At 33.5% G+C, this 14728-nt stretch overlaps 2 protein-coding genes across 2 annotated transcripts; one reads left to right on the top strand and one right to left on the bottom strand.

Annotated features, from left to right (window-relative positions):
- Nucleotides 1-1110: 1110 nt before the first annotated feature.
- On the bottom strand, nucleotides 1111-1635 carry LOC119607383 (histone H2A). The gene has a single exon (XM_037961263.1). It carries the CDS (start codon nucleotides 1576-1578, stop codon nucleotides 1204-1206), a length of 375 nt encoding a protein of 124 aa, XP_037817191.1. The 5' UTR covers nucleotides 1579-1635; the 3' UTR covers nucleotides 1111-1203.
- A 4769-nt stretch (nucleotides 1636-6404) lies between these two features.
- On the top strand, nucleotides 6405-6895 carry LOC119607391 (histone H2B). The gene has a single exon (XM_037961274.1). The coding sequence runs from the start codon at nucleotides 6441-6443 to the stop codon at nucleotides 6810-6812; it is 372 nt and encodes a 123-aa protein (XP_037817202.1). The 5' UTR covers nucleotides 6405-6440; the 3' UTR covers nucleotides 6813-6895.
- The last annotated feature ends 7833 nt before the right edge of the window (nucleotides 6896-14728 follow it).

The raw sequence follows: 14728 nt of genomic DNA, 5'->3' as shown, positions 1-14728 counted from the left end.
ATATCAAATGCCGTCGGTAAAATACATTTTCTAAAGAAAAAAAGTAATTTATTCTAAAAATGCGTATAAAAGGAAAAAATTATCAAATGCCGTCGGCAAAACACTTTTTCATCTTTTTGTAAAAAAAAGTATATTTTTTAGATTTTTAGTAGACATTCATATAATGAAAGAGTGTTTTGCCGACGGAATTTGAAAATTAGAAAATTTTTTTATTTTTTTTAGCAAAAAATTCTTTTTTTGTTCTAAAATTTCTAAAAAATGTTTTAAATAGAAGAAAATACTTAATAGAGTAAAATATTGTTAAAATTAGTTGATAGAAAATGAAAATATGCAATGTTTAAAGTTGAAATGAAAAAATAACTTTTCAGTCTAACTGTACGCAACAACAATATACAAAAAATTATCAACGCATACAGAATAAAGAAGAAGCAAGCCAGTTTTTACTTAAAACGATCACATACTGACAAACACAAACAAATTCTATGCAGACAAAAAAATACTTCGTGGGAATCTCGACTGCAAGACTATTCTGTGAACATCTGTTTAATGTGTTTGTTGTTGGTTTTTTTTAACTAAAGCAAAAAATGTTAAGGAATTTGTATAGTTGGGTGTGTATTTTATTCGTTTGTTAGTTTTTATGTATACCGTTGTTTTTGTTTGTGGAAAAAAAGGAGATTGTTGAAATGTAAAGGCATTTGTATAGTTGTGTGAGTGTTTTTTTTAGTTTGTTCGTTTATACAGTGGTTTTTGTTTTTGTAAAATCACAAGAAATTCTTATTTGAGGAAGTTTGTTGAAATGTAAAGGCATTTGTATAGTTGTGTATGTGTTTTTCTTTAGTTGGATTTTATGTATACCATAGTTTTTGTTGTGTATAAAAAATAAGACGAGGGATGATTATGAAGAAATAAAACGAGGGATGATTATGTGAGGCAGATGTTTGTTTTAAATATATGTATGTATTTTTTTAATGAAAATAAGCAAAACTGATGACTTTTACTAATAAAAAAACAATACAATTTGATTTTAAACTTGTAAATTTTCGAAAATTCTTATTATTTTGTTATGTTTTAAGTTAGTTTTGAAAAAATTTTACTCATTTTTGAAAGAAATTTGTCGTCCTGAAAAGGACGGTTGGTTTTCTTCTAAATACGATGGTCTGTATAGTATTTTTACATTTTCTTGTTGTCGTTGTGTAAAATAATTTAGGCCTTCTTTTCTGTTTTCTTGGGCAAAAGTACAGCTTGAATGTTGGGCAAAACACCACCTTGAGCAATTGTTACGCCAGACAACAATTTGTTCAATTCTTCGTCATTACGGATGGCCAATTGCAAATGACGGGGAATAATTCTGGTCTTTTTGTTGTCACGAGCAGCATTACCAGCCAATTCAAGAACTTCAGCAGCCAAATATTCCATAACGGCAGCTAAATATACGGGAGCACCGGCACCAACACGTTCGGCATAATTGCCTTTACGCAACAAACGATGAATGCGACCGACGGGGAATTGCAAACCAGCACGATTTGAACGGGACTTTGCCTTTCCCTTAACTTTGCCACCTTTACCACGACCAGACATTTTTCACTTTTTAGTTATTATTTAAAACACTTCACTAGAGCACTGTAAACACAAACTGATAAAATATTTTTTTTTCATTTCATTTCATTTCATTTTATTTTCCAAAAATTCATTACATTGCGTTTTAAGCTACAATTTCTTATTCTACCTTCTTAACTTGTAACTAACTAAGATTTAATTAAAATCGGTTTCACAAATTACAGCTGTGCTGTATACACTCGTATAAAGATTAATATCTATCATGAGAATTTCCAAGAAAAAAGGAATAAAAAGGAACACATTTGAGATAAACTTATATACTAACTTAGAAACTAAATAAAACTTAAAACTAATTAAAAAAGAGAAAAATAATGAAAACTAAAATAATAATAAACAAAAATAAAAGTAATAATTCGGTTACAAAATTATATACATTAGTGTCATTGTTCGGTGTTGTACACCAAGTCAGTCACATTAAGTGTGCCGACCCTCCTGTGATAAAACAAGAGGCCTGCATCCCCGTATAGAAGATTACCATCCCTGATTGTCAAAAGATCTACAGGTGAGAGATATCTGTTCACATGCAAAGTCGCTAAGTCAGGAAGCTGCCGAAAACATTTCCCTACCAATTCATTATCGAGATGAGATGACCGTTCAAGAAATTTAATGGCAGAGCCAATCAAGAACGCGTCAACTCTCTCAAAATCGATCCCGTCATATATCGTCCTACAATGAGGGCTACAGAAGTGACCATTCGGGCGCATAGTGGGACGAAGTCCCAGGCAAGACGACAGAATTCGACGCTCCCATATCCTAAGCCTTTCCATTTGGTGAGATGAAATCCCAAACCAAATTGGAAAGGCGTAGGCCATGAGAGGTCTTATAATTTGCCTATATATAAGGAGCCTGACCCTAGTGCTCAGGCCCGTCCTACAACGAAGTAATCTATAGTACATAAAGTATATCCTCTTGACTTTTTCCAAAATAAAGTCCATGTGCCTATAAAATTCGAAATTTTCATGGAAAATCACGCCAAGGTATTTTATCCGATCAGATGTTCTTATTATCTCACCACCAACGCTCAACCGAGGGATATAACTCCTAGCATTGGGATAGAGACGGCCTCGCCTACCCTTTATCAATACGCTATCCGTTTTCCCAACATTCAACCTAAGACCCCATTTTTGGAGATATTCATTAAGAGTGTTCAGGTAACCGTTCATTCTTCGATTCAATGTTGATGCCCTTGGTCCTCTCGCAGCTACTAGCATGTCATCAGCATATGTCAGAATGAGATCGCCACTGGGGGGTTGCGGGATGTCAGAGACAAGAATGTTATATAAGATAGGGCCTAATAATGATCCCTGGGGAACACCTGCGACCACTTCCCTAGCCTCCGAAAGTTCAGAGCCAACTTTTACCCTAAAGGTCCTACCACTCAAGAAATCCGTCACCATGCGACATGTGTTCCGGTCGAAGTCGTACCCCAACATCTTGTAAACGATTCCCTTCTGCCAGGCAGTATCAAACGCCTTAGCTAGATCTAAACTGACCGCTAAAGTCACATACCTATCATTCAAACCCCTGGCCACAAAATCACTAAACACAGTAAGTGCATGCGAGGTGGAGTGACCACTTCTAAAGCCAAATTGGCTATCCTGTAAGATTCCGCCGTCAGTTATCCTATCACAGATTCTCGTAAGGAGAAAAGATTCCAAGAGTTTTCCGAAAGAGGATAGTAACGAAATTGGTCTATAACTTCCGACCTCCGTAGGGTCAGATCCAGGTTTCAAAATAGGGACTACAGTTGCCTCCTTCCAGTTAGTCGGAAAATAACCGATGTTCTGGCATTGGTTGAATAAAATTGCCAGATATCTCCATGTCACAGTATCGGTCTTACGCAGGACGAAATCAGGGATCCCGTCCTGGTTACTAGATTTCTTGTTACTTCGGTGTCTAAGTGCATTTCCTATCTGTACAGGAGTAATAAGGTCCATGTGTGTAGAACGAGGGTTGTCAATATCAGTGCCATCAGCCATTACATCTTGTCCGAAGGTCAAGGTTGGTGTGTAATGAGAGAGTGTCGAAACTGTCCGCTCAACTGTCTGAACAAATAACGGCGAACGTAAATCACCGGTGCCCCGGTGAATCGCATCAAAACCTTCGGCGAGTATTTCGGTCTTATCAGAGTCCACAGATACAAGAGTCCCACTAGAGTCCTTCAAGTCCGCAATCGTCGTCCTTTTCCCTATGCCAGCACCTCTCTTTACCAGTCGAAATGTCCTATTGTTAACTTTTATTTTCCGTAGGTAATCACACCAGTAATTCTCCTCAAATATGGCTATTGCGCCCTGAATAATCCTATCAAGGTTTTTAATGTCAGCTCTCAGTCCAGGACATCTTGTCGGGTCAGTAGTCCTCCATAACGTTCGCCTTAATCTTTTCTTTTCGGAGATGAAGTTCAGAATATTAGGCGGAAGTTGAAGACAGCCTTTGCTACCAGTCGGTATTTTAGGGATAGACTCATCCATTGCATTTCTGAAGACGGTGTTCATTGCAGATATACTGGCATCAATCTCTTGAGGACTTACGTTCCTGTCAATCGGAAGCTGGCAGTCCGGTAGGTCTCTAGTCAAGATTCTGTTAAAACGTTTTATGTTCATTCGGTTAAAATCGTAAAACGTGGAGTCCGTACGCTGTTGAAATTCCCCGGAAGCTGCAACAATTTCCACAGCACGGTGATCGGAGTCATAGTCAAGAGTCCTAAGTCCATTTGTCAAAGAGGGAGAAGGTCTTATGTCAGATGATGCTATAAAATAATCCAAGAATGAGGACGAGTTACCAGCAACCCGTGTTGGTTCAGCCGTTCGAAGCACATCTATGTCCGGGCTGGACAAAAGAAATTCATGCAAATTATGTCCACTACGGTTGCAGACGTCACCTCCAAAGTTAGTATGTTTTGCGTTTAGGTCCATTCCAATCAAGAGGCTGCCACTAGTAGTAAGGCTCAAAATAGGATCCAGATCAGAGCTGGAAAGTGAAATCTGGGGTCTCAAATATGCAGAAATGACCGTAATCATGCTACCGTCAGCTCTACTAATCCTCACAGCCGTGTTCTCGATTGTCCCCAAGTCGAGTATTAATCTATTAGAGCATAAATTTTCCCTCACAAGTACAGCAGTCCCCCCACCACGTCCGTTCGGTCGGTCCTGTCTGTATGTCCTATATCCCCGCATGTCCAGTGTATGTCTGGGAGATAGTTTATGTTCAGCCAATAACAAAACATCAGGTCGATGTTCCCTAAGAAACAAATCCATATAATGTCTCTTGTGTCTAGAGACAATGGAATTTACGTTAATAAATATGCATTTAAATGAACTATCCATGATGTTGGAGTGAAATTAACATCCCAAGTAAAGCTCGGGATTTTTCCCCGTCATCGCTCAAGGAACGATATTCCCTAGCGAAACCCTTCAATTTTCCCAGACAATGCAGCAGATCACTGCCAAATAGACGTTTACAGTCGGAGTCAATAATGTCAAAGTCAGCCCTGGCAGAAGACAGTGAAATATTATTTCCCATGCGGGACTCATCAGAAGCAGTAGGGACAGATATAGCCCTTCTATTATCAGCGACATTTGTACGGACTGCTGATCTTGCAGCAGCAGCGTATGATAGGCCGTTCTCCCGAGGAGAAGATGTTCCACCTGAGGCACCTGTTGTCCTCTTGGCGGCAATTCTACGTAGGAGTTCCAGGCGTTTCGGGCACTCCTTGGAGCTAGCTGTGTGACCTTCTGTCTCACAGTTTGCGCATTTCCGACCTTTCTGATTGCCTGACCTGTTACTGGGTCCGTTGTCAGTGTCTCCATGTTGTTAACATCCTTAGCGGGTACCAGGCACTTCCCCGGACCATGATCTCCCCCGCATTTAACGCATCTGTAGGGCATGTTGCAGTTTCTAGCCACATGGCCGAAGCGTTGGCAGTTATAACACTGAACCACATCTCTTTTAGCGTGCTTCTCCATAAAAATTCTACAATGTAGGATATACCTTATGTCCTTAAAACCTCTAAGGTCAGACTCCCTACCGAGTTGAAACAACCATCTGTCATTCCCAAGCTTATACAAACCCATAATCTTTACACTAATCTGGAGGCTACCCATATACCCCATTACCTCTTCTTTTGCAAAAGAGTCTGAAAGACCCCTAACTATGATTGAAAAAGGCCTCTGAGCCTTTGGTGTGTGGGTATAGAAATGTACCCCCTCCTCATTAAGCAATAACTTCAGTTTCTCAAAGTCTATCAGGGTGCAGACCCCCACGTTCGTAACATGTTTTCCCAATATCTTAAGATTATAATCTTTATGACCCAATATATTCTCCAACTTATCACTAATATATTTAACATTTATATCATAACAGGTAACAACAGGCACCGACTTACTCTTAATTCTCCCATCACCAGACTTTACAGGCTTCCCGGATTCTTTACTGGAGCTGGAAACATCCTTCAACTTGGCTTTTTGCTTTGCTGCTTCACTTGTTGGCACCTTAACCGAAGATGTGCTAGTTGCGGCAATAGCTTGGCTTTCTATCAAAGATTCTTGGGAATCTTCACTTTCCGTCGTGAATTCCGCAACTTCCATATCATCCTCACTGGAGGAACATAAAATATTTTTTTGTTACCATGGGTATTTATACTTTTTTTCTGAGAAGAACACACACACAATGGGGTGGTTTGTGTAGATACATTTTGTAGATACAATTGTATTTGTTGGATTCCAAAAAGGTATATAATGCGCACACATCAAGAAAAAAACTCACAGTTTGTGAACAGTGTTTAAAAAGTGTTTGTGAAAAAAAAAAGAAAGTGAATAATAAAAATGCCTCCTAAAACCAGTGGTAAAGCAGCAAAGAAGGCCGGTAAAGCCCAAAAGAATATTACCAAGAGTGACAAGAAAACCAAGCGTAAGCGCAAGGAATCTTATGCCATCTACATTTACAAAGTGTTGAAGCAAGTACATCCCGATACTGGTATCTCATCAAAGGCCATGAGTATCATGAACAGTTTTGTTAATGATATCTTTGAGCGTATTGCCGCTGAAGCATCTCGTTTGGCTCACTACAACAAGCGTTCAACCATCACCAGTCGGGAAATTCAAACTGCTGTCCGTCTATTGTTGCCCGGTGAATTGGCCAAGCACGCTGTCAGTGAAGGTACAAAAGCTGTCACCAAATACACTAGCTCCAAGTAAATTTTCTGCCTTGCTGTTGTCAACAAATGGTTTATATAAATAATTTCTTTAACATCAACTACAACAAAACGGCCCTTCTCAGGGCCACAAATATTTTTCAAAAAAGAGATTGGTTTTTATTGTTTTATACTTAATTATAAATTTGTTTAATAATAGCAGTTGGTTTTCTTTTTGGTGTGGAAATTTGCTTTGAAAATTCGGACATTTTGATTTTAGTTGTCTAATTCACAAACCTTTTTGTAATTTAAAGCAAGAATCGCAACCTTTTTGTGTTTTTGGTTTGTGAATTTGAAAATTGCCAACAATGTAAAAAGCAGATTTCCACTACCATAAAAACGTTAAAGAAATTGGATATGCTACACTTATTTATCCAAATAAAATGAAAATAATGATTTAATAATAATCCTAAAAATATGTGTAGCAATATTTTTGATTTTTCATATTACAATTTGCTGTTTTGCCGACGGCATTTGAAAAATGTTCAAAAAATATTAAAATTTTTTGTTTTTCAGGGCTACAAAATATTTATCAAAAAGAGATTAAATAACAAACAAAACAATATTTTTCATGTGATTTTACAGAATATAATTCTTTTTTATTAAATTCTTGATTTTTAAGAATATTTTCTGCTAGTTTGTTAATGAAAATAAGAAGTTATATCAATAGTAAACAAAACATTGTATTGTGTGTGTGAATGTTTGTGAAAACAAAAAAAAAAAACGAAACGAGAGTGAATTTTTGTATTGAGAAAAAACATAATATTGAGAGTAGTTTAGCAAGAATTAACGAAATGCCGTCGGCAAAACACAGTTTGTAAATAATTCATTATTTTTCTATCAAAATGTAAATAAAAAGTAAAAATCTTTAGAAAATTCATTAAATTTTACAGAAAAAACATAAATAAAGAAAATTTTGTTAAGAATATTCAAAATAATAGAAAAAATTTATTTAAAATGAAAATTAACGAAATGCCGTCGGTAGAACATTGTTCGCCTTCAACAAAAGTAAATTTTTGTTTTTTTCTTTTTTTTTTCAAAAAAAAAAAAAAAAAAAATCATTAAATGCCGCCGGCAAAACGTTACATTTTAATAAGAAAAATATTCTTTAAAGAATTGTTTTTTTAAATGCCGTCGGCAAAACAGCAAATTTTAATATGAAAAATCAAAATATTTTCTACAAAATAAGTAAAAATCAAAAATATCTGTATTATGTAGTTATTAAAATAATTTCAATATTTTTTTATTTTATGAAAAACACTAAAATTTTGATAAAAAATTTTAATCTTTGAAAAATTACGAAACATATTTTCTTAAGAATAACTCAAAAGTTTCAAGATTTATTTCTTTTTTATAAAATAAGCTTAAAACCTAGTTTTATACAAAAAAACAAACAAACAAACTGATTTTTTTTTAATTTTTCACATCCCGTCGGCAAAACATCAACATTTAATATGGAAAATAAACACTCAAGATTTGTTTGGAAAAAATACAATGTCGACGGTAGTTGCTTAGTTAGTTAGTTTGAAAGGAGGATGTATATACATCAGATCCGAAGAAATACACCTAGGCCTCTATCGGGCCTGTTGTGCGCTCCATAACCAGTGCCAGGTGAGAATCGAACCCACCACCTCCGATCTACCAGACTATAACAATAACCACTAACCTACCGGAGGCGACGGTAAAATAGATTTACAACTTGCATTTAATGTTCGTAATAATAAAAAGTAACTTTAATTAAAGGGAGGAATAAAGTGAACTTTAAATATTTTCTTTATTACAACATAATTTTTTATTATACAAAAACCGTAGTATACTTTTAGCCGTTAATAATATTTTTCATATGAAAAATTACATTGAATTTATTTTTCATTAATATTTTTAAACAATTCCTAAAGCTTACGTTAAAAGTTAAAGGTAAGGTGATCTTCCCATTAGCCTATCGTACACTTTTAGCTAAAGTTGACCTGTAATAACGAAAAACACATTATCTGTACGATAACTTCCTAACTTTAGTTATTGGGCCTTAAAATAATAAAACCAAATTTACTTAAAATAAATCGGCAAAATGTTGTCGACAAAACACACAAAATTACTAAAGCTACGTTTCCGCAAAACAAAATTCCGACAACATTTGAAACAAAAAAATTCGTTTCAAAAATCGTCAACGAAATTTAGGAACGAAACGGCACCGATTAGTAACGAAAACCCTGTCATTTGAGGCCGGAACGAAAACAACTTCAAGTAGGTTGTTTACGGTGCTATAGCAACGAAATTATTTGAATTTATTTTTATTTCAAACAAAAAATGGAAATTAAAATATATGAAATAATAAATTTTCTTTCTATTTTTGTAATATTTTTATTATTTTTTCAATATGTATACAATTTTCCACTACACAATGACTACTAAAAAATAACTTCGTTTCAGTTTTTGTTGCAACGCTTCCAACAGACATGAAAATAATTCAGAAACGAGACGGTGTCGAACACCGACGTATTTCAGTAACAGTTTTCGTTTTCGGTGCCGATTACGGTATATGCGGAGACCCAGCTTAAGAAGTTCAAAAATTTATTTATATATATAAAAACAAGTAAGAAATTATAGTCGGGCGAGGCCGACCATATAATACCCTACACCTTTGACAAAAATATAATGTGATTTAGTTGCCATAATAAAGCATTTAAGTTGAATTGTACATTGCTTTAGATATACATACTTAATCCGTTTATTGTTGAATAAAATTGTAGACATTTAAGTGAAATTTTGATGGGGGCTTTTCATAGGGGCTAGGGTCATATGAGAACCTATTATTATGGTATTCGTGAGGGTCATCAAGTCTTGTATACAACATGGTTATTCGGGGGTTCAGTTGTATGGGGGCTAAGTGAAATAATGGACCGATGTAAACCATTTTCAACAGGCTTCATTTACGGTACCATAAAAGATCATGTGCCAAATTTCATTGAATTATCTCCAAAATTGCGACCTGTAGTTTGATTACAAGTTTTAAAAGCCCTATTCGAGGGGTTCAGTTGTATGGGGGCTAGGTGAAATAATGGACCGATATTAACCATTTTCAATAGGCTTCATCTACGGCACCATAAAAGATCATGTGCCAAATTTCATTGAATTATCTCCAAAATTGCGACCTGTAGTTTGATTACAAGTTTTAAAAGCCCTATTCGAGGGGTTCAGTTGTATGGGGGCTAGGTGAAATAATGGACCGATATTAACCATTTTCAATAGGCTTCATCTACGGCACTATAAAAGATCATGTGCCAAATTTCATTGAATTATCTCCAAAATTGCGACCTGTAGTTTGATTACAAGTTTTAAAAGCCCTATTCGAGGGGTTCAGTTGTATGGGGGCTAGGTGAAATAATGGACCGATGTTAACCATTTTCAATAGGCTTCGTCTACGATACCATAAAAGATCATGTGCCAAATTTCATTGAATTATCTCCAAAATTGCGACCTGTAGTTTGATTACAAGGATTACAAGCCCTATTGGGGGGTTCAGTTGTATGGGGGCTAGGTGAAATAATGGACCGATCTTAACCATTTTCAATAGGCTTCATCCCTGGGACAATGGAAGATCATGTACCAAATTTCATTGAATTATCTTCAAAATTGCGACCTGTAGTTTGATTACAAGGTTTACATGGACGCACGGACAGACGGACGGACATAGCTAAACCGACTCAGAAAATGATTCTGAGCCGATTGGTATACTTTAAGGTGGGTATAGGACCAATATTATTGTGCGTTACAAACATCAGCACAAACCCAATATACCCTCCCCACTAAAGTGGTGTAGGGTATAATGAATGTGTGTTTATTTGTTTGTGGGTTTGTTTGTTTGAATTCTATAGACGGCTAAACGGCTGGACCGATTTTCTTGAAATTTCAACAGTACCTTCCTGTATATCTGGAAGGAACTATAGGCTACTTTTTATTTTAAAATTTAAAGTAGGCGAGGTGCCACGCCTACTTATTAAATAACTATTAAAAGTCATATATCTTGGAAACTGGTACAATTAGAGTCCTCAAATTTTGCACGAAGAACTTTAGCATCCATGTAAATATTTTGGGTAATAAATTGGCGGACTACCAATGAGGGGAGCGACTCCTCCCATATGAATTAAATACAACAAAATATTTTATCTAAGAAACTAATAGATCTAGATTCCTTAAAGGAATTTCCCATTTGTAAGTGGGTTTTTTTGCTTTTAGGGTAGCAAAGCACACTGGGTATAGCTAGTTTTTAATAAAAATAAATAAAAAACACATAATCTATGAAAATTACTCAATTTTAAAATATTTTTTGAGTGCTTTTCATACAGATTTGAAAATATTGTAATACTGAATACAGGGTTAAAATAAAAATTAAAAAGTTAAAAAATTTATTTATTTTTAATAAAAAAAAATCTACTTTTATACAAAAGTGGTAAAAACAAAAATATTTTATTTTACGAAAATTTAATCTTTTGAAAAAGTATAAAACTATAAAATAACAATATTTTTTTTTAATAATATTGTTGTTAAAGAAATAATATAAACCAGTTGTTGACAACAGGAAAATGGTAGATTTAGTAGAAAATTCCATTGGAACTAATATATTTGGTGACAGCATACTTGGTCAATTCACCGGGCAACAATAAACGGTTAGCAGTTTGAATTTCCCGACTGGTGATGGTTGAACGCTTCTTGTAGGGAGCGAATGACACTTATGGCCTTTGATGAAATACCAGTATCGGAATCTTTAAATTTATACCATAAAAGGAAAACTTTTGTAAAGTTCTTTATATCCTTCACCTTCGTGAGAGGGGTATAAGTATATAAGTTAGTCCTTCCGTTTGAAATTTCTGCAATATAATTTTCCGAACCTATAAAGTATGTATATATATATATATTCTGGATCCTTATAGATAGCGGAGCCGATTTAGCCAAATCCACCTGTCTGTCTATCTATCTGTTGAAATCAATTTTCTGAAGACCCCAGATATCTTCGGGGTCCAAATTTTCAATAATAATAACAAGATTTTTCTTAAATTTATTTTTTAATAAAAATTATTTTATTAATTCATATACAATTTTCAACAAATTTATTAGAGAATGTTTATACAGTAGTTCATTTAGCATTACCCAGGATACACCACGTGGAGGCGAACTACAATTGTATCCCATCGGCCATTTTTAGTATTTGGGCTATTTGACCCGAAAGTTAATAAATTTTTAAGTGTATACCAGTTTGAGTATTAATAGTGCTTGCTTATGAAGTAATACATAAGTATCTGTAATTTGCGGCTAAAATGGAATTTGTTTGGAAAATTGACAACTCTTATTATTAAGGCTGATTAGATAAAGTTTAAGATTCGTATTCATAAATGCTTAATAAAATTATTGATGGTTTATTGTAGGAATTTAACGATTAATATCTTTATGAATACGGGAGTAGATCCATAGCAACAATGTTGCTAAAAATAAGGAATGTTGAAATGTGTTTCAAATATTTAATAAGTATTTTTAATTTTTTCCCGCTTATTATTATTCATCTTTGATTTATCGAGTGAGCCATATTAATTTTTCACATTCTGCTTTAAATGTGCGTTCATTTTATAATATACGATAATATTTGGCATCGGGGATTGTGTGCGACTCATGCAACAGCTAATTGAATGACAGTTTATTTTCAAACATTTACCGGAAATACGCAATTGTTATAATTGAAATGTTTACATGCGTTTATGTAAATGTGTACATTAAAATAAATTCATATTTAATTAAATAATAAAAAAGACAAAGTGACACACAGTGGGTTTAATGCGTAAAAGTTATGGTAAAAATATATTCTATCCAATTCCATTCAATGGAAAAAATCATTCTTGAACTAGAAACTCAAACTTGCGTAAAAATAGGCCGATTTGGAGATTTTTAAAGCAAGCAACAATGTAGAATATTGTTTCATTGTCTAGCCAAGAATTAAGAATTTGTTAAAATATTTTAATTAAAATTTTTTTAAAACGGTTTCCTAAAGCCTTTGAATGATTAAATTTTCGAAAAATTTACTTTCCAACTTGAACATGATATAAGCATTTTGTGGAACTGGTTCTTATTTTCCGATATCTTTTTAGGAAAGTCGTGCAAAACTGAATTTTTTTATAAATTCACTATTTACCGAAAGACTCTGAGTTCAAATCGGTGGCACTCTATCTAGGAGATATTAAACTAATTCGTATTGGTTCTTATTTTCCAATATATCCTTAATACAATCTAGAAGAATAATTCTTAAAAACTTAAAATTTGTTGAGGTAAGTTTTGAAAAACTGATTTTTTTTTATAAATTCTCCATTTCCCGAAAGGAGATTCTCAAAAACTATGAGATATAGGGAACCAATTATTTATGGTTCTTATTTACCGATATCTGCTTAATACAATCCAGAAGGAGATATTAAACTAATTCGTGTTGATTCTTATTTTCCGATATCTCCTTAATACAATCTAGAAGAATAATTCTTAAAAATTTGAAATTTCTTGTGAAAAGTTTTGAAAAACTGAAATTTTTTTTAAAAATTCTTCAAAGGCTCTGAGTTCAAATCGGAGATTCTCAAAAACAATGAGATATATTGAACCAACTATTTATGGTTCTTATTTACCGATATCTGCTTAATACAATCTAGAAGAATGTCTCTTAAAAACTTGAAATTTCTTAAAGAATGTTTTGAAAACAAATTTCATTTATGAAAGATAATTTTTTTCCCGAAATACTCAACGTTCAAATCGAAAGTTCTCAAAAACTATGACATATATTGAACCAATTATTTAGGGTTATATTAATATAACTTGTTAATATAATCCACATGAATAATTCTTAAAAACTTGAAATGTTTAAAGGAAAGTTTTGAAAGGAATGCTTTTATTGAAAAAATCACTATTTCTCGAAATGCTAAAAGTTCAAATCGGAGGTTCTGAAAAACTAAGAGGTGTAGTGAACCAATTATTTATGTTTATTTATTTTCAGAAAGCTTGTTAGTTTAGTGAAATTTTAGAAAAAAAAAAAAAAAAAAAATATTTAAAATTGAAATTTTTCTTGAAATCTTTTTTAAGGAGGTAGTCATCAATAACTATGAGGGATATTAAACTAATTCTTTTTCGATATAAGACAAGTTTTTCTTGACTTTTATTAAGGACCTGATTTAGTAACTCATATAAATATTGAATTTTCAAAATTCATATGAAAATCATTAAGTTTTTCATATAAATTTTAATATAAATTTACATTCAAGTTACTAACCAGTTACCGAGTTTCTGAAATAAAATATATGTAAATAATGTTAAGCCTAAAAAATTTGTTGCCATAGATTCTTTAAAACTCCATAGATAAACGAATGCCGTTTGACGGACCTTTATACTTACGGTTTTAGTGGTATTTTTATTATTGTCCCCCATTTTGTAGAGATTTAAATAACTCCTTTTCTGCTCGTTACTTACTCAAATTTTGCTTTATTTTTAAAACTTATGATTTAAATTAATTGTTATTGATTTTTATCAATCAATTACTATTTTTACCAACAAAAAATGTTTTTTTTTCGAAAGCAAATACCTATAGATAGGGTAAATCCTATCTATCTATTTTAAGATAAATCCTTTAAATGTATTTTTATTTTAATAATTGTTTTTAGTTTTATTTTTCAAATTGTCGTTTTTAGATACTGAAAAGTGTATCTATTTTAAAATAAACTTTTTCGGTTTATTTCAATCGTATGCATATTTAGTTCGTAATTTTTAAGAATTTAACACTATTAGCGTGTCACGGCTCACAATCACTACCACCGATCAGCGATCACGAAGTCTGCTTGTGCTGGAAACCACTAAACGAACAATCGCAATCAACGATAATAACTAAACTGAGATTAA

Source organism: Lucilia sericata, unplaced genomic scaffold, assembly GCF_015586225.1.
Source record: "Lucilia sericata isolate MDLA Ls3-8-SP2 unplaced genomic scaffold, ASM1558622v1 Contig000691F_arrow, whole genome shotgun sequence".
NCBI classification, from domain to species: domain Eukaryota; kingdom Metazoa; phylum Arthropoda; class Insecta; order Diptera; family Calliphoridae; genus Lucilia; species Lucilia sericata.
The sequence above is the reverse complement of the archived record's forward strand: the minus strand, read 5'-3'. Positions and strand labels throughout refer to the sequence as shown.